This window comes from Erithacus rubecula (genome assembly GCF_903797595.1).
Source record: "Erithacus rubecula genome assembly, chromosome: 22".
In the NCBI taxonomy this organism is placed as follows: Eukaryota; Metazoa; Chordata; class Aves; order Passeriformes; family Muscicapidae; genus Erithacus; species Erithacus rubecula.
This window is the reverse complement of record NC_136674.1, coordinates 1,856,731-1,884,200: the sequence shown is the minus strand read 5'-3', so window position 1 is coordinate 1,884,200 and position 27,470 is coordinate 1,856,731. Positions and strand designations below refer to the sequence as shown.

The 27,470-nt window shown below is 45.8% G+C and overlaps 1 protein-coding gene across 1 annotated transcript; it reads left to right on the top strand.

The window, feature by feature from the left end:
- The first annotated feature begins 3,384 nt into the window (after window positions 1-3,384).
- APPBP2 (amyloid beta precursor protein binding protein 2) lies at window positions 3,385-21,407 on the top strand. The gene is made up of 13 exons (XM_079325196.1): window positions 3,385-3,544; window positions 11,923-12,011; window positions 12,688-12,839; window positions 13,355-13,478; window positions 17,368-17,536; window positions 18,192-18,281; window positions 18,701-18,768; window positions 18,845-18,950; window positions 19,290-19,414; window positions 19,530-19,615; window positions 19,930-20,120; window positions 20,428-20,593; window positions 20,776-21,407. Exons 1-13 carry the CDS (start codon window positions 3,404-3,406, stop codon window positions 21,027-21,029), a joined length of 1,761 nt encoding a protein of 586 aa, XP_079181322.1. The 5' UTR covers window positions 3,385-3,403; the 3' UTR covers window positions 21,030-21,407.
- Window positions 21,408-27,470: the final 6,063 nt, after the last annotated feature.

Here is a 27,470-nt window from a genome sequence, read left to right as displayed (position 1 = left end):
GCTTTTCTTTCCCAGGCTGGGCAATCCCAACTCTCAGCCTTTCATGGGAACAGCCTCTTCCAGCAGAGGGGAGCTTCAGCAATGCACTGGTGTCCAGAAATAGTAACTCAATGCCAACATCTAGATGGGATTTGGGGTTTTTTAAAGGTTTTGAGCTTTTTTTGGAGGGGTAGAACATCATCAGGCTTCATCTCCACTCTCCTATAATCACAAACCATCTGCAGATGGAAAATTTCTTCCATACGAACTCCTTCCACACAGGGAGCTCTGACAGCCCAGAGGCTGTTTGATCTCTGGGGGCAGTTTATTTTGTTTTTTTACAATAACCACCATTAGATTTTCTTTCTACATTTACCCCTTGTGAGCCTTGTGTGCATCCCCTTCCCCTGCAATGACACCCAGATGTCCCACACTCCAGATCCTGTGCATGTGAGGGGCTCAGATACCCAGCTGCATCTTCAAAAGCTCAGATTGCAGCAGCCAGACCCACTGAAAGCTTTTCCCCAAACAAAATCCATCCCCATTCTGCTTTCAGCCACTGGCAGCGTGTGTAAAAATCCTTAAAATATTTCTCCACATTAAAAAAAAAAAAAAAAAAAAAAAGACAAGAGAAAGATACCAACAAAGATAAGAATTTCCATCAGAAGCTCTGCCAAGCACTGGAGTCAGAAGGATTTCCAACATCTGCAATGATTAATGAGTGATTGCATTAAAATAATTCACGGATGTGAAAACATTATTGAATGGAGTTGCTTTGGTAATAAGCTCCCAATATGGTTTAAGGGGGAAAAAAAGGAATTAAACAAATAGCAAAAATAAGGAATAATTAATTATTCAACAAAATAGTGTGCTGTAAGTCAGCTTTGCTGCTAAATAAATTATTTTGATGCTTACTTACTATCTCAACACAGTGATTGGGGGCTCCACCAATTCTATGTAACACCTTTAACAACAAAACACCTATTTATGATAAAAGAGCACCAAATTGTTCAATATATACATATATCAAACCGTGCAGCATCAAAAAAAAACCCAAATTCCTGTATGTTCAAATTCTATTCTACCTAGAGATTAAATTGTTTTTACCATGAAGATTATTTTTCAGGCTTCACCAAAATAAGTTACAGACTGAATACATAACACACTTCAGAAAGGCCTTATACAAATTCTTCCTTCACTGATATATTAATTTCTTCTTCTGAGTAAGTACATTCTAGTTTTGTCTAGAAAAAATTGCCAGGCAGTAAAAGGTGCAGCCTAACTCATTTTTCAAAACATAATTTATCAAGAAGATAAAGTCCATTACCACAGTACTTGAAAAATATATTTACCTTCATCACTTTAAAAGAAAGCTTACTAGATACTTAATTTTTAAGAAAAATAAAGAGCATTTTAAGTTTAAAAAATATCCTTTTTGATACATTAGCAACACTTTTTCCTTCCCCAACAGACCTCCAACCTTCCCAAACCAGGCCTCTGAAAATAACTGAGCTAAATAGCCTTTATGAGTTAATTGCCAACAGGAATCAGCTGTATTCCCTCAAGTGAAATAAAAATACTTCAGAAAATAAAAGAAAAATCTGAAAGCACCAATAAGAAAAAAAAAAAAAAAAAAAAAGACAAAACAATCTTCAATGGTCTGCTTATGTCACATTCCTCTCTTCCTACTCCATAACATTTCTTTCTGCAAGTAAAGGACAAAGAATAATGAGAATAATGTCCTCTCACAAAAACAGGAGGAATAGCAACAACTTGGGATTTAGAAATAACATGCCCAAAGCAAAACAGCAGGAGCTCTGCCTCCTATAATTATTAAAATAAAAAAGAACAGTAGCAGTCTAAGAAAACACCAGCAACAGAAATTTCATACAATAACAAAATTTCTTTGCTATTTATGATTATTATGTCCTGCAACAGCAAACTCTGGGTGCTCAAACAGTGCTCACATGAGCTGCCAACACCCCTGGAGGTCATGGAAAGCCCAATATTAGCTGGGTGTTAGCATAGGTGAGCTGTAAATTATATTTCTGTTTTGTGAGGAGTTTGTGCTGGGTGGGGCTCAGGTGATATTTGGTGCTCAGCCCCTAAAGATGAAGATAAAGCTCCTGGGGCTGGTGTGGGCTGTGAGGCCGTGGTGATCAATCCCACCTCACTCCCTGTGGCTGCCTGCAGGGATTTATAGAATTATTTATAGAATCCACAGGTTTGGAAGGAACTTTAAAGCCCATCCGGTCCAAGGCAGGGCCACCTGGAGCAGGAATGTGTCCAGGTGGGGTTGGGATTTCTCCTGAGGGAGATTCCATTCCCTCCCTGGGCAGCTGCCCCAGGGCTTTACCTCCCTCACGAAAAACTCTTCCTCGTGCTGGGGTGGAACTTCTCGTGTTCCTGTTCACGGCCATTGCTGCTCGTCCTGTCGCTGGCCATCACCGGAGAGAGTCTGGCACCTGTGAGAGGTTTATTGTGCCTTAACGAGATTCTCCTCTCGTTCTTCTCCAGACTAACCGGGCCCAGCTGCCGCAGTTTCCCCTCATCAGGGAGCTGCTCCAGACCCTCCATAAAACCCCACCCTATAGCGGTGCCCTGCTTCCCCTGTGCCTCCCTCACGATGTCCTGTTACTGCGGGACCCTGGGAGCCGCGGGGCCTGAGGGGGAGCAGGCGGGGAGCCGAGAGCTCCGGGGCGCGATGGAGAGAGGGCGGGCAGGGGGATGAGAGCTGTGAGGCGTGAGGGGGCTGGGCTGAGGGGAGAGATGCGGGGCATGAGGCGGGTTGGGATGCGGGATCGCCGTGAGGCGGAGCGGGCAGGGCTGCGGGAGCCCCGCGGTGTATGAGGCGGGCAGGGCTGCGGGAGCTCTGTGAGGCGGAGCGGGCAGGGCTTCGGGGGCCCCGCGGTGTATGAGGCGGGCAGGGCTGCGGGAGCTCTGTGAGGCGGAGCGGGCAGGGCTGCGGGAGCCCCGCGGTGTATGAGGCGGGCAGGGCTGCGGGAGCCCCGCGGGGTGTGAGGCGGGCAGGGCTGCGGGAGCCCCGCGGTGTATGAGGCGGGCAGGGCTGCGGGAGCCCCGCGGGGTGTGAGGCGGGCAGGGCTGCGGGAGCCCCGCGGGGTGTGAGGCGGGCAGGGCTGCGGGAGCCCCGCGGTGTACGAGGCGGGCAGGGCTGCGGGAGCCCCGCGGGGTGTGAGGCGGGCAGGGCTGCGGGAGCCCCGCGGTGTATGAGGCGGGCAGGGCTGCGGGAGCCCCGTGAGGCGGAGCGAGCCGGGCTGGGCAGGGCTGCGGGAGCCGCGGTAGCCCCGGGCGCGAGGCGGAGCGGGCAGAGCGGCGGGAGCCCCGTGAGGCGGAGCGGGCGGGAGGCGGCGGGGCGGAGGGAGGGTGGGAGGGAGGGAGGGGAAGGCGGCTCCGCACAGCCAAGATGGCGGCGGTGGAGCTGGAGTGGGTGCCCGAGACGCTCTACAACACGGCCATCTCGGCCGTCGTGGACAGCTACGGGCGGGCGCGGCGCCGCGACATCCGCTCGCTGCCCGAGAACATCCAGTTCGACGTGTACTACAAGGTACGGCGGCGGCCGAGCGGGGCCGGGCCCGGCCGGGCCTGCGGGACGTGGAAAGAGAAGCGGCCCGGGCCTGGCCTGGCTGCGGGGTCTCGCCGCTGCTGGGCACGGCCCCGAGGGCGGCTCGGGGCCTGCGGGGCCGCAGCGGCGGCGGCTCCGGGCTCGGGCCCTGCCGGGGCCTTGCGGCTGCCCCCGGGAGCCGCCCCGGGGCCGCCGTGAGGGGCCGGAGCCCCCGGGAGGGCGCGGGGACGGGCCCGGCCTTGGGGGTCGCGGGGGAAAGTGCTCCGCCCCATTGGGCAGGATGAGGTCAAACTGGCTGTGCTGGACGATGTTTTTTCCTTTTCCCGTTTTTTTTATTTTTTTTTATTTTTTTGCAATAATGTATTGGACACGGTGATGTCGGTGTTGTTTGAGGGAGCAGTTTGCCGTGGTCTGGTATAAATGATGTGGTAGGAAGCAGATGGAAAGAACTGACAGTTGTTTAATGCTGTAGTTTATTAGCATTAAATTATTCCTTGGTGAAAGGGCTGTTTCTCGTTCAGCTGCCCCTGGAATATACAGATTTGATGTAAAAGGTGCACTGAGATGCTCCATTAATTTCTTAATGTCCACTAAACAGGCCTTTCATTCATGTGCAGGAACAGCTGGAAATGAGCATTTGTCAAGGGAGAAACAATGTCTATAAAAACTCCCAAAAACCTAAGATGAAGAATAACCCTCCTTTCCTCTGCCAGCAAATTTCTAAAAATTTAGGCGTTTTCAAATGAAATGATTCTTTAGACTAATCTTTATGAACCAGAGGTAATGACCCATCACATACATGGAGAGTAGTAGCATTCAGTGGAGACAGGGAAATTGCCTCTCTAGCATTGAGACAGGCATGAACATTCTCTGTGTCCTGGTTATTTCATGTTTGCCTTAGGTGCTGAGAAGGATGGAAACCCATTTTTATGACATGTGAGCATGCTTGCAGGTAATGATGGGATTGACACATCAGCTAAAGCCTAAAGATATGAAAATCACAACGTGGAAGAATATTTTGGGGGTTACTTTCAGCTGTTAATCAATCGTTGACAAATAAAATTCCTTGGCATTGCCTGTTCTCATGTTTATTCAGGTGAGAGGCTGGTGCTCTGTAGCTTTTAAAAACATGAAACAAAACCTCCTTCTGATGATAGAAATATCCAAGGATATTATTGCCAGCTGTTTAAAAACTCATCTGTAGGTGAGCTTAATAGATCACTGACTTTTCATGCTTTTATTAGCACTCCTGAGTGGTTGCTTTGAATCAGGTTCACGTGGAGTTTTCCATGCTGAAGAAGATCCAGCAGCACATCTGATTTCTGAGGAGACTCTTGAGCATATTTCTTCTGCTTGGGTACCTGGGTTTGTCACCTTGCTGGGCAGGTGATGATAAAGGGGATAAGTGTCAGTCCCCAGAAGAGTGTTTGTGTTGTATGGGCAGTACAGCTGTTGGTGACAGTGGTTACATGGACTCACAGGCTGCTTTGGGTTGGAAGGGACCTTTCTGCTCATCTCATTCCACCCCTGCCATGGCAGGGACACCTCCCACTGTGCCAGGCTGCTCCCAGCCCTGCCCAGGGATCCAGGGGCAGCCACAGCTGCTCTGGGCACCCTGTGCCAGTGCCTCACCCACCTTGGGTATCTTTTTCTAATCTCTAATCTAAACCTGTTCTCTGTCAGCTTGAAGCCATTCCCCCTTGCTTTGCCTGTAATTTCTGTGTTTCACAACTGTGAATAAGTGGAAGGTGTGCTGATATTCCTCTTACCAGCCCACATCTCTGGGATGTCCTGACACAGAATGAGCCAAGCTGGGCCATGCCTGCAGTGAGTGAGCATAGGCTGAGCTTCCATGTTCTCAGTGTCATCTTTTCTGTGTAGGAGAACCAGCTTGGATGGGGTCTGGGCTTGGGAGTGCTTTAGGGTCCCTTCCCTCCCAAACCATCCTGTGATTCTCTGTGCATCTCTAGAGCACGTGCTAACTGGTTCTTGAGTCTCTGTTTGGATAACAGCATCAAAAGTATCATTCAGGGGTGGCTGAATGAGCTTAGGCTGGGGATAGCATCCCTCTGTGTGTGTCTTCCTTTGTTGTTTTGGTTCTTGTGGTTATTTTGAATATCAGGTGGGTGCTAAATCCCAGTTCATCATGGTGAGCCATATTCCATATGCTCTGACTGGTGAGTTCCTTGAAGTACAAGTAGAATTTCCAAAGTTATTACCAGTCCCTGGAGTAAGAGAGACTAGAAGACCTCTAAATATTTGACTACATGGAGTTTATTGCTGCTGTGTTGGAGGTTGGGAGTTATTTGTTAGTATCTTCTATTGCTTTCATTCTGTGATGATTAAAAGGAATAATAAATGTTTCCAATCTTTCACATATAACTTGTAAGTAACAGTTTTTTATCTAGGTATTAGTCATTGAGAAGCTGCCACTGCTTTTTGCAAAAAACAAAGATAGTACCAGTCAGGTTTTATTTTGGTCTATGGATGTGAATTGTCTGTGGCCATACAGAAGTGGTTTTATATTTGTTGGTATGAACACTGGAACTTAATGTCTGCCAGGCTTGCCCAGGTTTCCCATCGTGTCCAGGTGGGTTCAGAAGCTGGAGGTGAGAGCAGCAGCAGGGACAGTCAATGTGCTGCTATTTCAGGGGAAGAAAGTGCCACCAGTGTCTTGGGATGTTCCCCAGGCCACCCTCCAGCCCAGTGTTTGGCTCTGTTGTTGTCACTTGCTGCCTTTATTTGCCACTCCTTAACAAATGCAGTTTGTTTTGCCTCTACATCTCCCAGAACTGTTAACTTCTGGGATGTGCCTTCTGCACCTGAGTGGGGAATTGGTCTGGGGTAGCTGCAGGATGTTCTTGAGCCTGTGATAAGGAGTGGGTCCTGCTGCAAGGTGACAGGAACAGGCAGGTTCCTCATACTGAGCATATTTATCTTTCTGGAGCATTCTCAAACAGTGACTAAAGCTCAGAACAAGTCACTATCAAATAATCATGATTGTGGTAAAACAGCAACCCTGCTCTGTTTCAGCAGGGTATCACTGTATATTTTTTTTTCAAGCACTGTTTGACTTTTCCTTGCAACCATTAGAAAAATAAGAGGCAGAGCAGGATGCTTGGTAGGATATCCTGGAAATTTCCAAGCCTCCATTTGAGCTACAAAATATTTAAATCTCTTATTAATCACAGCTGTATTTTGAGGAGCTTAATAACTAGTATTGTTAGAAGTAACACCTGCCTCTGGGGGGAAAAAATAAAAATGTGCACATTTATCATACTTTGTTTCCTTTGGGTGTTTGCCAGGTTTGTGTATATCCTGGTTGGTTTTTTTCCTAGTTAAACTAGTTAGGTTCTCTTGCTTGTTTTTTTTGGGGGGGGGAGGATGAGAGAGGGTTTGTAGGTTTTAGAAGCCAAAGAGAGAAATATGCTGGATCTCATTTAACTGAGATTCAGCATATGAGAAAAGTGCCAAAATTTTATATTAAAAAATAGTGACAGCTGGAATAAGCTGCAAGTCCCAAAAGAAAAAAACCCAAAATCAAACAAACCCAAAACAAAACAACCCAACCAACAAAAAAAAACCCCACCAAAACCTGAAAAAAGTCAGCTTCTTAAATTCTGTAATTTGTTGGGGTGAGGATGAGTTTTGAGGATGTTTCTGTAAAGAATTAAGTTTGTTGGCAGAAGTCAAGTTTTGAACTCTCTAGGCAGTGTCTTGTACAGATTTCAGTTCTTCCTTCTTTGCCTCTGCTTTGCATGATGATCTCATGGCTTTGGTGCTCCCTGTCCCAGGTGTTTGTTGCAGTTACACAGTGCCAGCCTCATCCTGGACTTGTGTTGGGTAACAAGGAGTTTCAGCCCATGTTCATCTTCCTTTTGCAATGTCTTTTCTGGATTCTGTGTTTCTCTTCCAATTGATTTTTCTTGAAAATAATTTGTTCTTGGAACATTTTCTGGTGAGGTCATTAACCACAGGAGCTGCTGGAGATGGCATTAATTTGGTTTCTGTCACGTTTAGGTATTCTTTGAACCAAAGAAAATGAACAAACAGGAATTTGCTGACTGTTGACAGCAAGCAGCAGAATGTCCAATCTCTGCATTGCAGCAGAGGTTGAGTTTACTGCTGGAGGATCATTAGAAGAATAATTTCTGTCCATTAGACTGCAAGAGGCTTGTCCCAAGGCTTTGGTCTCCTGGGGGTTTGATGGAGTGAGGAGGATAAGCTCCCCCTGAAATGAAGTGTGGCTGTTCTGAGCTTCCCTGCCTGGGGAATACAGCCAAGGTCACCAGCACAGAGTGAGGGAGGCTGAGCAGCCCAGAGCCCCTGAGGGGCTCCTGCAGTGCCCCCAGGGTGAGCTCAGACACTGAGCTCCCTCCTCCTGCTGTGCTGGGGCTCACAAATGAGCTGGGTGGGGGAAGCACTGATGGTTTCACACCCATGCCAACCTCTGTCACCTGGCAGGAGCAGAGTGTGCACTCAGATCCTTCCAGCACCTCTTCCAATTAAAGCTCTCAGTGAAGGGGAGTCATTACCTCATGAGTTTTTGCCAGTTATTATTATTAACACATGCCTTATTTCTGTAGTCTAAATTTAGATGTGAACTGAACTGTCTTTTCTTGTTGTGTCTCTACTGGTTTGAAACTTCTTGTCTTCTAACTTGTACTACTCAGATTGCTTTTTTTTTTTATCTTTTAACCTCTAACTATGCATTGTTTCCTCATCCTGATGTCTCCCAACTTCCCTGCATTTTCAGTATCCTTGTTGAGTCTGAGACATCAGAACTCATCATAATTGAGATAATGAGGTCACATCATGAACAGAGGTGTTGAGCTCCTGCTGAACAATAATTCCTGTTTCCACTTCATTTCCTCTGGGCTGATTGAGCTCTAGGCAGGAGTTTTCCCAGTTCCTGAGGAGAATTGTGTGTGAGGCTCAGACTTTGTATCCCTTGTGCTGGACTCTGTGGAACACAAACTCTGCTGCTCTGGCCCAGAGAGCAGAGCAGGAGGGAACTTTAGAGGGTGTGCAAGTTGTCTCTGAATTCACACTATTTCAATTGGGTTTTTTTTCTTGCTGATTTATTTGATTGAGGTTTGCACAGATCAGCCTGGTAGCTGGCATTGTGCTTTCCAAGGAGAGCTGGAATTTTATTTTTTTTATACCTGAACCATTATCCAGTAGCAGTGCTTGTCCAGAGGGTTTGTAAATGATTTTGAAATTGATTTAAAAGCATGGAATGTACCTAAATTTCGATCTGATTATTTTCAGAATGAGTCATTTGTCAACAGATTGATTCAGTGAACTGTTGACTCAGGAAAACTTTTTCCTTCCTTGTTGAGAGGGGAGGGAACACGGTGGTTTCAGCCCAACTTTATTCCCAAATTCTGTTTGTTAGGTGCACTGTCCTTCCCCAGTCTGGCCTGATACTCCAGATTACATTATTAGGCATTACAAAACATGCTGAGGAGCTTCTTGGATTTCCTCTGTGATTCTTACTGAAATATTTGTGTTTTTCAATCCTTTTCCAAACTGGAGCAACAGGAGCATATTTTTCAAGTTGCGTCTTCTTCAGTTCCTCTTCTAGAGGATCCTTGTACAGCTGGCTGGAATTAACCCCCATCTGCTTTAAAAAATGATTTTAAAATATTTTTATTATGTTTAGAGAAAACTGGGTTGATTTTTGATTTTTTTTTTTTAAGCTCAATCTACCTAGGGAAAGACAAGAAATTTAATAGAATTATGATATAATAATAAAATTAAGAGTTCATGTCATTAAAATGTTTAATTGGAGACACCACAATGTGGAGCTTTTGTAACATACCCACCTGGACATGCAGTTCAACATTGAGCCTTAGATCCTAAGATCTCAGTTGTGGGGGTTTCTCACAGCTGTTCATGTGTGTAATAATCCACCTGTATATTAAATTTATCCCTGTCCTCAGTGCCAGAACTCGTGTGTGAGCTGCTGGAGTTGGGAGTCATCTTGCAGGCTTTGAGTCATTTTTCCATAGTTAAAGAAAAAGAAATCCCTGTTGGGTTCCAAATAGGTTAAGCTGGTGTCTAAAGGACATTTCTCTCTTGAGTGGTTCTCTGGAAGTCCAAAACCCTGTGTTCATGTCAGGGCATGTTTTTATTGAATCAGTGTTTTGTTCTGTGTTATGTAGCAAGGCTGTGGTCAGGAATTCTGTCTCTCTGGAGCTTTAACAAGAGAATCATTTCTTCAGTGCTCCCAACTGCTTCTCAATGAGTGTTAGTGGATCTCCTGGAATTACTTCACAGTTTGACGTATACTCACTATTTCCATGTCAAATTTCCTTTGAAAATGTTGCTGTAACAGCCACAACAGTTCAAGAGGTTTCCAGCTGAGTTAATTCCTCAAAGTGTTTGCCAGTATGTGGAGGGAAGGGGTTACAGGGGTAGGAACAATCCCAAAGATGTTGTATTTCAAGTTAGAGCAGTGAAAAATTGCAGCTTGGACTTTGGGCCTGAGCCAAACTTGACATGTGCCCAAAATTATTGATGTTCCAAATCTGAGGGTCCTGTGGGACCTTCCCCCTCCCCCTGCCCACCAGGCCATTTATTCCTTGGCAGATCCAGAATCTCATGCAAGAGGGATTCTCTCCTTACAAGAAGTGTTTATGTAACCTCATAAATATATAAATTTTGAAAAGTCTTACTCTGGTTAATTTTTGATAAACCAGGAATCTCTGGGATTTTACAAGGTGATGGGAGGGAATGATACTGTACTTGAGCATTGTAAAATGTGATAGTATTTTTGGTTGCCTTAAATCCTGCTACAATGCTTTGGGGATGTGTCTGAGCCTGCTGCAGAAACAATCTCATCAATTATTGATGGAAGCCCACCTTCACTTTGGGCATGAAATACCAGGCAATTTTTTTTTACTGCAGAAAATACATTTTAGCTTTTATAGAGCATTCACTATGAGACAGCTGTGCTGAAGGAATGAGAACATTTAACCATGACTGTAGCTTTTAAATACAGCAGCCTGGCTGTTCCTTCAGTGCCAGAGAGAATCCAGCTCCAGCAGGAGCTCTGATCCCTTTGAAGTGCAGGGATGTGCTGCTTTATCTCAGCACTAACTTTGCATGCTAACTTGCTCTGGTTTTTAAAGTACTTTTTTTTTTTTTTTTTCTTAATGTTTCCCCAGCAAAATAGATAACAAAAAGAAAAACATTCTTTTCTGGCAATTGACATTATTAGGTCAAAGTATTTTTGAAGTGTTTTTTGTAGGTCATGTTGTTAAAATAACAGATTTGCTGTGCTCTAGAGCCAGTGTCGTGTGCTTTCATAAGAGTTGACTAGAACTAAATTTCTGGCTGGAGATGTTCTCACATGTTGTGTTTGGAATATTAATTCATCAGCTCCCAGTGTTTGTGGAGAAGAAGGTGAAGCAGGCACCAGATGCTTATCACTGGAAGCATTTGAAGGCATTATTAAAAGTGGGAGGAATGAGAATGTTCTCATTTGAGCACTGCTGGTGCTGTGGCAGGTGTGGAGTGCTGCTTCCTTAGGTCATGTTCCCTCCTGTGCTCATCTGTGGGTCAGGGCCCTTCAGATAATGGCAATTAAGAGTTCACAATGGATTTCTCTGGCATTTATTCACACAGTCCCTTTGTACCTGTGCAAATCCACAGCATTTATAGCCTGATGTGGCAGAATTTAACCATGCACTGCATGGACAGCTGTCTGTGGTTTATTGTGAGTAGCTCAGCTGATAAATTTGCTTATCTGCAGGCACAAATCACTGTGGGCATAAAACAAGCAGTGCTTTTAATAAATGCAGGAGCAGATTGCATTTTTCCCATTTCCTGGTGGGGGAATCACCTGTGGAAGCTCAGGTGTTAATGGGGGCAGGGCTGGGGTCTGGCTGCTGTTGCTGAGTGACCCCTTGCACAACTTGTGCCTTTGGGTTTATTGATATGATATATTTGCATTGCTGCATCCTAGATTGTGTTATTTAAATGTGTTGTGAAAGCATTTGGTGTCAAAAGTGTCAATTGTAGTTTGTGCTGACCTCACTTATTTCTTGGTTTTGTCTTCTTTTTGTAGCTTTTATGTAGCAGTGTTTTGGTGGTGCAGGAGGGCATAAACACATGGTAATACATCCATAGATAAAAAAAAAAACCCTGAAACCACCTATGGACCTCTCATAGCTCAGTTTTTAACACTGAAATTGTGCTCATGAGGTGAAATCTGATACAAGAACTTTTTAGCCTGCTGAATTTCAATGCTTTAAAGTCCAGATTTAATCATAAGTTATCTCTACTAGTAAACTGAATCTCAGAAAAACTCAATCTTCATTTTTTTAAAGATTGATTTGCCTGTTGTGTTTCAGCTTTACCAACAGGGCCGTTTGTGCCAGCTGGGTAGTGAATTCTGTGAACTAGAAGTTTTTGCAAAGGTGCTACGAGCTTTAGATAAAAGGTGAGTATCTTAATAGATCAATAATTCTCATTTCAACTCTTAATCTGTCTAGCAAGAGGTGTTAAAAAAAGGCACAAATAAGGAAAACAAATGATGCAAATCCCCCCAGTTGCTCAACACCAAGGGGTGGGTGCCCAGAACCCCTGGGAGTGGCAGTCACAGCACCCATTCCCTGCTGATTTAGCAAATCCTGAGGGAAGCTGGTGGGATTGCCCCAGTTTGAAGAGTTTTCCTGTCAGTAGATATTCCAATTTGTGGTGTTACAGAACTTGACTGATGTAGATGAGATTCTTTGTGACTGGGGTGAGCCTGGAGTGTTCAGCCCTGGTGTGTGTGATGCTAATGGAGCCATCACTGCTGGTTTGTCTGCCTGTGCTGGGGGAGGGGGATTTGGGGGCTGCTCCCTGCTGAGCTGGAGCTGGGAATGCTGGCTCCCAGCTGTAATCCTGTGTGGGCAGCTTGGGTTTGCCTTGCAGTGAAGGTGTCCCTGGAAGGAACTTTGTGTGGGATCCCCAGTGCCTGGCTTCCATCACTGCAGCCTCACAGCAGGGCTTGGGCTCATCTGCTTTGGCTTTGGGGCAGCTGGGGCTTCATTTCTGTCCTTGGAGTTGATGAGAACCAACTGACTGCTTTCAGACCTTCTGGTGTAACCAAGTTCTGCTTCTCTTTGTTGCAGACATCTGCTCCATCACTGTTTCCAGGCTCTGATGGACCATGGAGTCAAGGTTGCTTCTGTCCTGGCCTATTCCTTCAGCAGACGGTGCTCCTACATTGCAGAGTCAGATGCTGCTGTGAAAGAAAAAGCAATCCAGATTGGCTTTGTGTTAGGTAACTGCTGCTCATGGGCTCCTTGCTTTCTCTCTTGCAAGCTTCACTTAATCTAACATTACTTTTTTTCCTGTTTAACATTAGGCCTTTTAAAGAACTGTGTATTTTGGAATGGAATTTTTAGAGAGCTACTCAGTGTCTTCAAGAAATATATTGGATTTTAATATCTAAGAATGTATATGTTTAGTTCAAATAGCTTAAAATTGGTTTGCAGATGTGATGAGGAAATTTCATTATTTTAGTGTAGGTAAGTTTTCTGGGGGTTTTTTTCACAGAAATCTGTGGGGAAACTCTGTAATACCAAAAACCAAAGTATTATTATTCCTTCAGCTGTAGGAGAATTCTCCTCTTACATTTCATCCTTCCAGGTCAGGAGGGCTTGACCTTGACAGGATTTCTGTCTGTAGATGCAGGTCTCTGAAATAAGTGATTATCTTGCAAGACCTGAGCACACCCTTTTTCTCTTGCAAATGTGTTTTGTTCCTCAAATTGCTGTTTTTTGCTGATTTTTGCAGGGGGGTTCCTGTCAGATGCAGGCTGGTACAGTGATGCTGAGAAGGTTTTCCTTTCCTGCCTTCAGCTGTGCACCCTCCACGATGAAATCCTTCACTGGTTCCGTGCTGTGGAGTGTTGTGTGAGGTGAGCTCACCTTGAATTCCTGGGGAACCTTGGAGCCATGCAGCTCCAGATGCTCCTTTAGTGTTCTGCTGCACCAAAAGCCTTCCCTGGCTAGAGCTGAAGATCAGGAGCTGCTTGTTTTACACTAATCCCTGGATTTTCAGCTTCTAAGTTGGCAGCACAGTACAATGGATTAAAAAACCCAGTGTTTTGCTGTCCTGTGTAATCTCTGCTGGGTAACACTGCTGGATGATAAGAGTGGTCCAGCAGTTCTTGTTTTCCCAAGGATTTTTGCATGTGAAGGAATGTTCTTTGTTGGACTTTGCTGAAGTTCTTTTTACTACAAAGAATTTGGCAAATCCAAATGCAAACAATGTAGATACAGTTGAGCAGAAATAAAGGCAAAACTTACTTTTCCTGATTCCAGATCCAACAAGAGAACTTGCTCCATGCTGAGTGCTTAGCTATGGGCCTGGGTAAAATCTGGATATCCAGTTCTTGTGGGCACCTCCAGCCACAGCTGAAAACATTTGGAAAAGATTTTTTTTTTCTGTTAGTTTTTTGAAGCTGCCTTGTTTTCCTCAGGGCCTCATTGACAGAGGTCCCTGTTCTCCTCCCCTGTGTGTTGAGGTGTGATGAACTGCAGGCAGGAGCTGGCTGGCTTTTATTGCTCTCACCATGACCAGCCTGGTTTGGCACATTGCAGCTGTGCCCATGGGCACCTGGAGGCTGCTGGGCAGAGTTAAAGTAGGATTCCTTTTATTTTTTTTAGCTGCTGTAACAAAGAACAAAACATGTGCTGTATTTATCTGAATATAGAGCAAAACTTGTTTGGAAATCTGCTCCAAAAAAAGCCCTGCATCTTGTTTATGGCTGGGCAAACATGAAGAGTGAAGAGGCTTTGCCAAGAGCTGCTGCTGTCCTGTGCCAGCCCCAGGGCCATGGCAACTCTGCTCTGCCTGCCTCTGCTGGCTGCCATTCCAGAAATGCTGCCAGGAGCCTGGGCACACAGATCCAGCTTCCTATTCCTGATGGACATGGAGCCACAGTTACTGCTTGGTCCTTTGCCTTCTAATTAATCTAAAAAAAGTTTTCTCGTTGTATCAGGCTCTTTGGCAAGCTGGAGAAGTTGCTTAAAAATAATTCTGTCACCTTCTCCAAATAGAAATGAAAAGAAGGGGAAGAAAGGGAGGGGAGAAAGGGGACTGTCTGCTGGGCAATAGTGTGTAAATGAGATTTTCATTCTGTGCTGGAAGAAAGCATCCTGTGTTAGAATGAGCCCTTCTGACCTGGGTGTTGGTTTGGTAAAGACATCCATTGTTCCCCTGGGAGCTCTGCTGGGACATCACCCTCTGGGCAGCAGGGCAATGGGAAATGTTCTGGCATCTCCCAGACTCTGCAGGTTGGAGTTGTATCAACTTGAAAGAGTGTCAGACACTTGGAGAAGGGCTAAATCTGTAAAATCCCAACACCTTTGTGTGGCAGAGTGCATTTGTTATATTCAGTTTACTGCCTTTCATCTTGAGAATAAACTTTGTGTTGTTCCCACCTGATCCCCACTGCTGGAGGCTCTTGCACTGGAGCTGGGGGGAGTTTTAAAGAAACAAAATTCAAGTCCAACTTTTGAAAATATCACATTTTAAAAAGTGGCAGCTCTTGCTCTAAAGCTAACAAGTCAAATCTCTGGGAGCTGAATAAATGCATTGCAGTATTAATGAAATAGCTGAAAAAGTGAAGTTTTGTGTTAAGCACAGCTTGGTGTTTCCTTGTCCTGGCAATAGTAAATTCTGTGGTGTGAGGTTTCCCTGAGCTTTCCTGGCAGGTGGTGCTCCTTTTGCTTTGCTTTCTCTCATTATTCTGTGGTAAACAATAAGGTACAAATGCATCACACAAATTCGTGGTTCTCCCACTGCATTGTTGCACATTTGGCTGATTCTTGGGTTGTTTTTTTCTGGTGGTTTTAGACTTCCTAAGCTGCTGTGTTGGCTCTGAGAGGCTGAGTTTGCTGGGGGAGGTTAGTCCCCAAAAGCTGTTTTTGCAGACATCAAAGGAGCTTCAGAGCCATTAGCATAAATGTCCTGAGGCCTTTTCTCTTCCTCTTGGCTTTATCTCCTAAGATTCCTGTGGATTAATAAAGGATTTTTTGTTACTCAGAACTGGATCACATAAACTCTGCTTATCCTAGAGGATTGGCTTAGGTTTAGCTTGGTTTTTGGGGAGATTTCTTTGTTTCTAGACACTATCACTGAAGCATCCAGACACTGGATATGATCTTTCCCAGGAGCTTATCTAAATTGCAGTGCTATCCCCACTGGCTTATTCCATTACATGGGATTTGGGCTCTGTGGTTTTGATGTTGCAGAGCAGCTCCCAAGTGAATGGTGTTGGCAAAATGGTTTTTTTTTCTCTTTAGGAGAGCTGTTTACTTAATTCTTCTCTCATTTCTTTATAAATCCTGTCTCTTGTTGCTGGAATGTTCCTGTGACCAGGCACACAAAGCACTTGTACATCGTGTTTGCTTCTGAGGCTTTATTTAAGGAAAAATGTGGGTGTTGCTTTTTGCTGTCTGTTGAACCATGGTGCTGTTTCCCACTGGAGAACTGGAGTTTTTGTAGTTTTTGCAGGGTTTTGAAGGGCCTTTCTTTTGATGTTCTCTTTGTGCAGCAAATGCTCATCTGTCATGTGCTCAGCTTCACTGCTTAGGAAAATGGGAACTTTAGTTCCTTTCTTGTTACTGTTTGAGTTTGGTGATCCATTTGTGTGTGGCATAGAAGGACAGTGTTGGACAGGCTGAGTTTTTAGGATGAGCTGAGGGGAATGACTGCAGTAGCTTAAATCTCTACTTGGAGCAAGTGCAAAGGTTTAGAAAAGAAACTGAGCAAAAACTTCACTGTTCACTCCTCCCCCTTTAACAATTGACTGGAAGTTTTATCCTAATGTATCATCTCAGACTAAAATGCTGTTCCTGTACATTAACCCACACAGAGTTTGAGCCTCTTTGCAATGCAGCTTCACATTCTGCTTCCCTTCTCTCTGTGCTGTTGCCCTGATTTCCCAAGCCTTGCCTGGTGTTCTCAGTTTGTTACTCACTGTCTAATGACACATTTCCAGCAGGGACAGTGGAGGTTAATTCACCAAAATTCCATGTCTGCTCCCTGGCAGGTGTTTGCCATGCAGCAGGAGCAGCTGCCCTGGCTGGGAATCCAGCTCTGCCCTTGGGGCTTGGAATATCAAAACACACCCATTGCAAATGCACCTCATTAAAGCCAGTGAGCATCAGCCTGCACTAATGTACACATTCTTTACTTTTATTTATAATAAGTGCCACAAGCTGGAACTGTTACCTCTTTGGAGGGGCAGGAGTAGGTTTCACCAGTGCTGAGTGTTACTGCCTGTGTCTGGGTGTTGATCCTGCAGATGGGAAGGCAGCAGGGTAGGAGAGGGAAGAGCAGGGAGTGTTTGAGCTGTGGTAAATAAAATGGTCTGTCCTGGGGGAGCTGGGCCTCATGTGGAGTGGATGGGACTAAATTTTATGTGAAGACCTCCCCCAGGCCCCAAAGCACAAAAATGCCCACTTGGAGCTACTGAGGGTTTGAGGGAAAGCATAGGGATGCAGGAAAATGAGCTGTGTTGTACTGACTGTGGCTGTTTGAGGCTCCACCCTTTGGGAAGGAGGTGGAAGGGATTTCAGACTGTGTAGGGCAGGGCTTTGGGAGAAGAACTGCACCAGCACTGGGAAAAATGGACTTTATGGAAAATAACATAGAGGCAAAACTGTGTCAATAGGAAAAATTGCTGCCCTGTGCTGAGCTGTGAGTGAGCCCAGGCAGGGCAGCTCCACCCTGAGTGTCCCCCAGGAGCTGCTGGTGCTGCTGCAGGCAGAGGCTGCAGCTCTCTCTGCCTCCCCCAGGCTGCTGCACGTTCGGAATGGGAACTGCAAGTACCACCTGGGAGAGGAGACCTTCAAGCTGGCACAGTCCTACATGGAGAAGCTGGCCAAGCACGGGCAGCAGGCCAACAAGGCAGCGCTCTACGGGGAGCTCTGTGCCCTGCTCTTTGCCAAGAGCCACTATGATGAGGTGAGTGGGGCTGGGGCTCCCCTGGCACTGGCACCTCCTGCATGTGCCCCCTCACTCCTGCTGCTGCTCTCCTGGGCCCTGCCAGAGCAGCACTTCATTCATCTGCTGCTCTTGCCATGTGGTGTCCTGTGTAGTCTCTTCACAGCATTTGGACCAACATGACATGTGTAAGCTTGCCTGTGTGTTGGGCACCTGTAAGTGAAATGTTGTAAAAGCTTATTTTAATAATTGAAAATGAATAGCAGAACAGAGTCTTTGCACCTGGTTTGTAAAACTGTCTGAAGTGTAACTACTCCATAAACTGGTTTTCCTTTAACTCCCAAGTTCACTGACAGAGTGTTGCCCTGCACAATGGGAGTTGTGAAAATTGCTTAAAGATTATAAAATACCTGTTCTGTCTGTAAGTCATTGTAATACCATTAATCTTAGATTAATACAGAATCCTTACATATTCACTATTAACCTTAAAAGTGTTTTTAAGTCTGTCTTAAGATGACATAACTGGACGATGCATTACACATAAGCAATCAAGCTGTATATTTTAAATTTTGGAATGTACATGACCAGCTTTTAAGAGGCAGGTAGTATTTTTTTCTTAATGCTACAATGTTGTGAAGTTCCAGCTTCATTGTGTTGGTGTCTCTGTGTCCCACAGGCCTATAAGTGGTGCATAGAAGCCATGAAGGAGATCACAGTTGGGCTGCCTGTAAAAGTAGTGGTGGATGTGCTACGACAAGCATCAAAGGTGAATCTAGAATGTCCCCCTTGCTTTGGGTACTAAACTGCTGCCAAGAATGGCTGAGGAGAGGCTCTTACCTCCAGAATTCTCCTCAGGGGACCCTAAGGGTTGTTGTTTGTGTTTGTCTCAGAATGGGTGGGAGGTTTTGTTTCTGTTTGTGTCTTTCTGAAACTGAGTTAGAGCTGCACCAGTGAGCATTGTGACAATGTTCCCCTTCCCTGGAAGGGCTCTGATCCCTCTTGGATCTGGTCTGGGTACAGCACAATCCCCTCAGTCAGGCAGCACAAAATAAATTTAGTAATGCTGTGCTCCTTTTCCTAAATAACCAAAGAGTCCTTTAATAACCACAGTGATATTTTGAAATGAAAAACAACAGTAAGTGTGGCAGTGTCTGGAGTGCTCACGTGCTTCCCTTCCCTGCCCAGGCCTGTGTGGTGAAGCGAGAGTTCAAGAAGGCTGAGCAGCTCATAAAACATGCTGTGTACCTTGCCAGGTAAGGGCCATTCCAGAAAAACCTTCTGAAATCATACTCAGCTTGGCCCAGTGGTAATGGGAGTGTGTTTGTGCAGGGAACATTTTGGAGCCAAGCACCCCAAGTACTCAGACACGCTACTAGACTACGGATTTTACTTGCTCAACGTAGACAATATCTGCCAATCTGTTGCCATCTATCAGGTAGGCAGCAGGACTTGTTTCCCTTGATGTTTTTCATCTCTCAGATGTTGTAGTTAATTCATGGAGATAGAGAATAGTTGATTTAATTACTGCAATCATGATGTTTAAAAAAACCCCAAACACTGCCAGAGATGAGTTTTTGCTTTCTTTGTCTTCCTCTGACTCATGTCTTTTATATTGGTGTCTCAAATATATAGAGAATTTCAGAGCAAGTAGATTGATCATGGAGGTGAATTTGGGATTTTTTTTCTGTGTTAGCTGATGAAAGATTGATCATGGAGGTGAATTTAGGGGTTTTTTCTGTGTTAGCTGATGAAATTGTTTTTGGATCCCTTGCAGACAGCGCTGGATATCCGGCAGTCAGTATTTGGAGGTAAAAACATCCACGTAGCTACAGCTCATGAAGACTTGGCTTATTCCTCATATGTTCACCAGTACAGCTCTGGGAAATTTGACAATGCACTGTGAGTACAACACACAGTGCTGTAAATTAAGAAAAATGTTGATTGCATTAATAGTATTCTTTATCAGTCAACTGCTGGTGTACATATCCTGAATTTTTTATTTCCACTCTCTCAGATTCCATGCTGAACGTGCTATTGGCATTATCACTCACATTCTCCCAGAAGACCATCTCCTTTTGGCCTCTTCAAAGAGAGTTAAAGGTACTTCCCTTTGTTTGCATAATTTGGATGTGTTCATCTGGTCCCTCCCAGGCAATGTAGCTTGAGTTGTCTTTTCCAATGGAGGTGTTTGTAGTCCTTGGTGCTTACACTTATAAAATACAAAAAGATAAAACCTAGCCAGATGAGTTGGAGTGGGGGGGATGAAATTACAGAATATGAGAAGTGTTGGGAGCTTGGCACAGCAGTGTGGAGGCAGTTTGTGACAGACACAGAGCCTGGTGTGAGCTGTGTCCCCACGTGTCTGGGCTCTGGGCTGGCTGTGGGCACAGTAACAGTTCTGTCTCTGCCCCCAGCACTTATCCTGGAGGAGATTGCCATAGACTGTCACAACAAGGAGACAGAGCAGAGGCTGCTGCAGGAGGCTCATGACCTGCACCTCTCCTCCCTCCAGTTGGCTAAAAAAGCCTTTGGGGAGTTCAACGTGCAGACAGCCAAACACTACGGCAACCTGGGCAGACTGTATCAGTCCATGAGGAAGTTCAAGGTAAGAATTCACTCCTGACCTAAAATCTGCAGGGCAACTGAAATTTGTCATTGACCCCCAAAAGCTTTGTGCAAAAATGATCCATGGAGATGGATGATGCCTTGAGAGGGGGGCAGAGAGCTTGGTGCTGCAATCTGCTGACACTTAACTAAAGGATTTGGAGAACTTGATTTCTTTTTGGCTTTGTTACTTTTTGCCTGTTACAAAATGCTACTGAGCTGCTCCATAGTTAAGTTTCTTTAAACTGACTTTTCCCTCTTTTTCTGGAGTGGTGTCTGACTGACCTGTGTGAATCTGGCCCTGACAGGAAGCAGAGGAAATGCACATCAAGGCCATCCAGATCAAGGAGCAGCTCCTAGGGCAGGAGGATTATGAAGTTGCCCTCTCCGTGGGCCATCTCGCCTCCCTCTACAACTATGACATGAACCAGTATGAAAATGCTGAAAAGCTTTATCTGAGATCCATAGCAATTGGTGAGTGACTGCAGGAAACTTCAGTTAAAGCTTTTAGAAAATAATTGAGCTGTAAGTCTCTAGACAACATTCTGTGGCTAGAACATGAGTGGACAATGTAGTCAAATTTTGTTGGTAAAAATAACCTGAGAACTCAGATGCAGCCAGATCTTAATTTGTTTTTCTCTCTTGGGTTTCTTTAGGAAAGAAGCTTTTTGGTGAAGGATACAGTGGACTTGAATACGATTACAGAGGTCTCATTAAACTGTACAATTCCATTGGCCATTATGAGAAGGTGTTTGAGTACCACAACATTCTGGCCAACTGGAACCGCTTGCGGGACCGGCAGTTCTCGGTGACGGATGCGCTGGAGGACGTCAGCACCAGCCCCCAGTCCACGGAAGAAGTGGTCCAGTCTTTTCTGATGTCTCAGAACCTCGATGGACAGAGCAGCTAAGAACTTGGTCAATTAACCAGTTAAGGTTTTTTCCCCCAGGTTACAGGGGGAAAAGTCATACTGTGAAATCTCTAAACCATGTAGTTCTCTGGGGGCTGGAATTTGCATTGAAACACTGGTCCAGTCTACTGAAGAGTGCCCATACGGATGAATGTGTGTTAAATTCCTCTCAGCATGTGTATGGCATGTTTAGTTCGGCTCACATTTTTAACTTGGTATTCCCAAAAAAAACCCCCTTCTTTCTCTCTTCTTTCAAAAGAAGCTACTTGGCAGAAAGTCTGCAAGAAAACATTAAATAAAACTGTTTGAGTTCAAAAGAGTTGCATTCTTATTACAGATGGAAGGTTTCATCGAGAGCTTTCTGCTGATTCACAGAGAGAACAAAAGCTCTGCTCTGAGGAGCTGTAGGAGAAAGGTCTTGCTGCTGTACCAGTGTAGCAAAGTTGATGGTAATGGCCAGCAAAGGGAGGATGTGCTGGCCTTGGCTGCTGCCTTACCAAGAGAAGTGGCAAAGCCCCACTCTGGAGAGCACCATCCACTCGTGAGTGCCACCTGTGCTGCTGTGGATGCCCTGAACTGGACCAGTACAGATCCCATAGACCAGCAAGCACAGTGTCCTCAGTGCCACCAGCTGTGCTCCCTGAGCAGGACCAGGACACCACAGTGGACCAGCCTGCTAGAAACTGCTTTTGGACCAGTGGCTTTAATTTAATATTTCTGCCCCTGCATTCACTTTGACAGTAGAACTCTCTCATTTAGGTGTCTGATCAGTGCAAATGATATCCATGTGATAGATCCAGAGCTAGGAAGTGAATTGATGGTTTGTCTGTACCCAGTGAGCTTCTGCAGAGATTGCTGGCAGTGCCACAGCTCCCCACGTTCCACTCTGCTGCAGCCACTCCTCCTTTCCTCTCCTGTGGGCTCTCTCTGCTAATGGAGGCCATTCCTTGTTTATACCAGTGAAGAGTTCTGTATTCCAGTCCAGGTCCTTTTCTGTTTCTGGAGAACACAGCTTACTGTACAGTTTGCAGGGGTCAGTGGAAAATGCCAAAAAGCACAACAGGTCTTTTTTTCTTTTTTTTTTTTGTGATGCTTCATTTCTACATTAAACAAGAGTACAAACCAGAAATGATTCCTTATGTTAATTTCCCAAGCAGAGCTCAGCTGTACAGACCCTCTGAGAATGCCTCTCTCACTAGCTTGTCTTAATTCTTCTTCTGTTGGGAGCTGTGTGGTTGTGTGGGTTTGGGTGTTGTCTTGGGGTTTGTTTTATTCCTGATGTTGGGTGATATTTGAATCTGTGTAACACAAACTAGATCTGCCTTGCTGCTGTTACCTCAGCAGTGCCCTGGCTCTGGGATTCTGTGGGTTCTGTCCTTTGGGGCTTTCTCTGCCCCTCCTTTCAGGGTTTGTACCTTGGCCACTCACAGCCAGGGCTCGCTGGCTCTTCCCACAGGACTGGCACTGGATGTTCTCTTTGGGCTCTGGTTTTTTGTTGGTTTGTGGCAGGGAAAGGTGCTGGATGATCTTCAGGGAAGAAAGAGAGGTTTTGGACATGACTTGGAACTTAATGGCTCTTCTAAGAAGTGAAATTTTACAGGCCAATAGTTCATATTCTGGTGCCTTCAAGTGTTTTGGTTTTTTTTTTTTTTTTTTTTTTTGGTGGGGGGGAAAGGCTGAGTAATATCACCTTTAAAATGCAATGTAACATAATTAGTGAATGCAGATAAATGATTGCATATTTAGAATATCTTCACTGAGGCAAAAAGAAGTTATTTGCATAAAACCCCCTGTGGTATTAGGACTTAACTGCAGTGTGTCTGCAACAGCTGCTCAGTGAAAATCCAACTCAGTTATGTGTGGATTTAAAATGTGATTTATTTATAGCAGTTTTGTTTATGACTCTGTAGGAACTACAGAAAAATTCAGCTATACAAGGCAAAACCTTCTTCTCCCTGAATGCCCATAGCACTGACAAGTTATAAAGTTCTTACGAGTTCTTAAGTCCTCTTAAAAGTTATTTAAAGTTAAACGAAGTATGTAACAGTGTCAGGACTTGGGCAGGAAAGTGGCGAGAGCTGTCCTGAAGAGCCTGAGTGATTCTGTGCTGCACAAGTGTTGAAGCTCCCAGCTGGGAGTGGGTTTACACTGACATGGGCTGGAGTTTTATCCACTCCACCTTCCCAGTCTTGGGGCTCCAGGTTTGGCTGAGGAACCCCAAAGCTGTGAGGCTGTTTGTGCTGGCAGCTGCTGTGTGTGCCAGGGCAGGGCAGCTCCTGCCTGGCAGCCTGGGGCACACTGAGGCACACTGCCTGTGCTTCCAGAACCAAACCAACCTGCAGTTCCTCTGCTGGGGGCTGCTCCTCTCTGTGCATTAGCTGGGCTGGGAGGAAGGAAGGTCCTAAAGCTGCCTGGAATCCCTTTGCTGGAGGAACTTGGCCAAGGGCTCTTGGAGCCTCCTGTGGCTGCAGGGGATCCTGGCTGGGCTGAGCTGCTCCTGCAGCTCCTGTGTCAGGCAGGGAGGCTGTGGCTGACTGCTGGCACTGCTCAGCAGGATGGGCTGGCAGGATGATGCTGCAGCTGCAGGGACAGCCCTGGCCCTGCACTGGGGCTGGGACAGCACAGAAGTGACTCTGTTTGGTTCTGTGTGTCCCAAAGGGGGCTGTAGGCAGGGTCTGTGTTGGCCCCTGGGGCCTGCCTGGGGTTGGTGCTGTTGCTGTTTCTGTTGCTCTCTCTGCTCTTGCAGTTGGTTTGATGCTTTTGAGGAGTGGGAGGCAGCTGGGGTGGTGCCAGAGGCAGGTGAGGGGCTCGTTGGGGTGGGTGTTGTAACAGGGTTCCAGCCCTGCCCCTCTCAGCCCCAGGGCTGCAGTTTTCCCTCTCCAGCACCCTGTGGCTCCTCTCTCCCCTCCTGCCCCAGCCCAGGGTGTCCATGCACAGCTGGGTCAGGGCTGGGGTGGAACATGGATCCAGGAATGAATGATTGGCATTCTAGGTGCACAGTGCACCCATGCAGGGCTGTTTGGTGCTGGCAGTGAAAGGGCAGACCTGGGAGTGGAAATCCTGTGAAATGCATCCTTTCCTTGAAGGTGAGTAAAGGAATGACCCTGGAGTCACTGGGTATGAGTGGTGGGCACGGGTGTCACCTTAAGATAAATTATTTTCACTGTTGGTGAAGTTAAACCCTCAATATTTAACTTTCAGTGTGAGGATGTTTGGGTTAGTGAGGGGGGAGTTTGTTGAGGTGCCATTTTCAAGGTACAAAATGCACATTGAGGCTCATTCCTTTTCAGTCCTAAGTGTGGGAGAGCACAGGAAGGAAAACTCACTGTGCCTCTTGGGCTGGCAGGGCAGGGGCTGCTGGTACCAACCTTGCAGCAGATCCTTCCTCCTGCTGCCTCTGCAGAACCTGGTTTTATCTGCAAATCCTTGTTCCCTCATAAGAAAATTCCTGGCCAGAGTCAGTTCCAATCTGCCTCTGATTGTGGGAGGGTTTGACACTCCTGCCCTGGCATGGCTTGGGGAGAAGTGGGGAAAATTTCCTTTATCTAGAAATGAACTCCAATACAAAGAATTGGCAGCACTGGGAATGCTTTTGTCCCTAAATCTCAGGAACGTTTTGGGCAGTGACCCAGGTGTCCCTGGGTGGTGTGAAGTGTGTGCTCTGGGCTCTCGTATTCCACTACTCCTTGCAATCCTCGGTATCTATAGCATGAGTGGCCTTAGTGAGTTTGTTCAAGTGCACATTTTCTTTTTTTCTTTTCAAAAGTAAATTTAAAGATGAAAAAGATATATACTATATAAATATATAGAGATATTTAGAAACTTGGTTTGTGGTGCACAAGTTCAGTGTTGGATCGCTAAATACTCGTCGCAGGTACCATTTGTGTAACTTTTCTTTTCTGTATATTCCTTTCTGGGAAGCAATGTTGCCATGGTAACTACAACTTTACAATTTCTTTACTACTTAATGATGTGAATGAATTCTACATTTTATTGAATATTACCGGGTTCAGTACTATTTTTATACTTTATTGAACTACAGGGGATTTTAATTTAATAGCATTAAAAAAAAAAAAAAAAAGTTGCTTGAACTGTATAACTGTATAAATTGAACTTACACAAACCCACCTCTAAACCAGAATCTCCACCTGTAGTGCCACGTTCATTTATATAAAAGTATCTTGCTCATTATTAGACCTTGCAGCCCCTCCCTGTCGTGTCAGGAGGAAGGTTTGGTACCCCACTCCTCCCCTTGTGCCCACGGAGCCATCCTATGTTTGTAACCAGCATTGTGATATTCTGTAACTGTATTGCTCAAATGAAATATTGACCTAATAAATAGAGTGTTCCCGCAGCCTGGAGTATCTGCAGTGAATTGGTTCCAGTCCCTCAGTGCCAGGAGAAGGTGAAATCCCTGCCCTGGGGTCAATCCTGATGGATGGGGCTGGTGTTGGTACCTGTGCAATGGGGACAGAGGGAGGGGGGAGCCTGTGATGAATCCTTCCTGAATCCTTCTCTTCTTGGTTTTTTTCTCCCTAAAGTAGCCATGGGAACACAAATTCTCTCCTGCAGATGTTCACTGGCAGCACCAAAGCATCTGAGTGAGCCCAGAGGGGGTTAAAAATCAGCATTTCTGGGGCTTTTATTTTTAAACCATCAGGTTTGTGTCATTTGAGTGACCTGCAGCTCCCCAGCTGTGTGTGGAGTTCAGGCAGAGGCTTCCTCTTGTTTCCCAGGGCTGAGATTTCCATTCCTAAAGGCAAAATGCCCTTGAAGAGTCCCCTGGCTCTGAGAGGTCAGGCTCCCAGGTGAGCCCAGAGCCCCTGGGGCTGTGGCAGTGCCAGCTCTGCTCCTGGAGCCTGAATCCATCAAATGGATATCCCTGGTGTCTGTGTCTGCTCCTGCAGCTTTCTCAACTCTTCCCCTTTCCTCAGGGAAATGACAATTGGGCAGTGCTGGATCCTGTCTGCCAAGAACAGGAGACTCCAAAATAATTCTGTTTGCTGGTGTGAAGGAAGAATTAACAGCAGCAACCCTGAAACTTCTGCCCAGGTGAAGGGAAAACTGAGGTATGAACGAGGCTGTTTGCTGATTTTTGGGGAGAGCAGGTCCAGCTGCCTCTGCCATCTAAAATCCAGCAGCAGGAAAGGCAATCCCTCTAATATTGCACCCAGCTTTATTCCAGAGATTTTCTGATCCTGCTTGGAGCAGGAACCCTCAAAGGTGAAATCTTCTGGCAGGGCTCAGTTTTCCTTGAGAGCTTTCCTGTCACTTCTAAGTCACCTCAAGTCCTGCTGGAAAAATTGTGGGATAATCCAAGTGCTGAGCAGCCTTTAATCTTGCTCAGTTCCCTCTTAAACCAGTGTGACACTTTGAGGGCAGACAGTGTTTTCCTAAAGCAGCCACAGGCACTCCTACATTGGGGTTACCTTTAGCTGGAGGAATTATTCTGTTATCCAGAGAAAATTCCTCATGATGCAGGTCTGCACCACACAATGTCTGCTCTGCTGCCCTGGGAGGGGGAGACACAACATCCTCCAAGGACAGGGCTGTGTCCAGGGCCAGCACAGCCAGGAATCCCAGACCCTTGCCCAAGTTTGGGGATGGGATCCACATTTAAGAAGGAAGTCTGATTTTAAGGATGGTCCCCCAAAGGGGTCTAGGAGGGTTTTTTTCTTGCTTGGGTTCAGAGCTGAAGGCATTAAGTGAGCCTCCACCCAGCTGTCTCATTCCAACACATGGGAGTGAAGGATCTTTGGGCTTTTTACTGGTCAGAGTGAAAGATTTCTGGGCCAAATTATTGATATTTCTGATGTTTTCTTAAAGCCTGGATTGAACCATGAATCAAATGTGACCAACCCCAAAGGCCAGCCAGAGTCATTCAGACTCCCAGAACTATTCAGGATGGAAAAACCTTTGGGATCATTGAGCCCAAGAGGAATGATGTAGTGAAGGTAGGTCTGGTACTTCCAGAGCTTTAATCCAGTCCTGGTGTTGATGCACAAGTCTTAGGGATCTCCAGGATCATCATTAATAAGATCCTGTGGTTTAAAATAAATTTTCATTTGGCTGGGCTGGAGCTTGTTGCTATGATGCTGCAAGTATTGCAGGACTTGTGGTTCTGGGAAACCATGGAGACAGCCTGGATTCACTGCTTTTGTTCAGGTGAGGATGCTGCACTGAGCAGCTTCCATTGACCTCTCTGATAACCTTTGAAACCCCTTAGAGTAAGTGGAAGGCAGAAGTGACCCTGGTGAGCCCAGTCTGTCCTCTGGGGTTGGTTTGGGTGGTTCTGTGTGGCTGCATCCCACAGCCACTGGCACCAGGAGCAGCAGGAGCTGCAGGGAGCACTGAGCAATCCCAGCCCCCGGGATGTCCCTTGCATTTCAATGGCGCTGATTTGGGGCGTTTCACACGTTTTGTGTCTCTGGTGCAGTTCTC

Excerpts from the sequence above, each read along its gene's own strand:
- APPBP2 (XM_079325196.1), top strand. The coding sequence starts at position 3,404 with ATGGCGGCGGTGGAGCTGGAGTGGGTGCCCGAGACGCTCTACAACACG. Across the intron at positions 3,545-11,922 it reads AGTTCGACGTGTACTACAAG|CTTTACCAACAGGGCCGTTT; the intron begins GTACGGCGGCGG and ends GTTGTGTTTCAG. Across the intron at positions 19,616-19,929 it reads CTCTTCAAAGAGAGTTAAAG|CACTTATCCTGGAGGAGATT; the intron begins GTACTTCCCTTT and ends CTCTGCCCCCAG.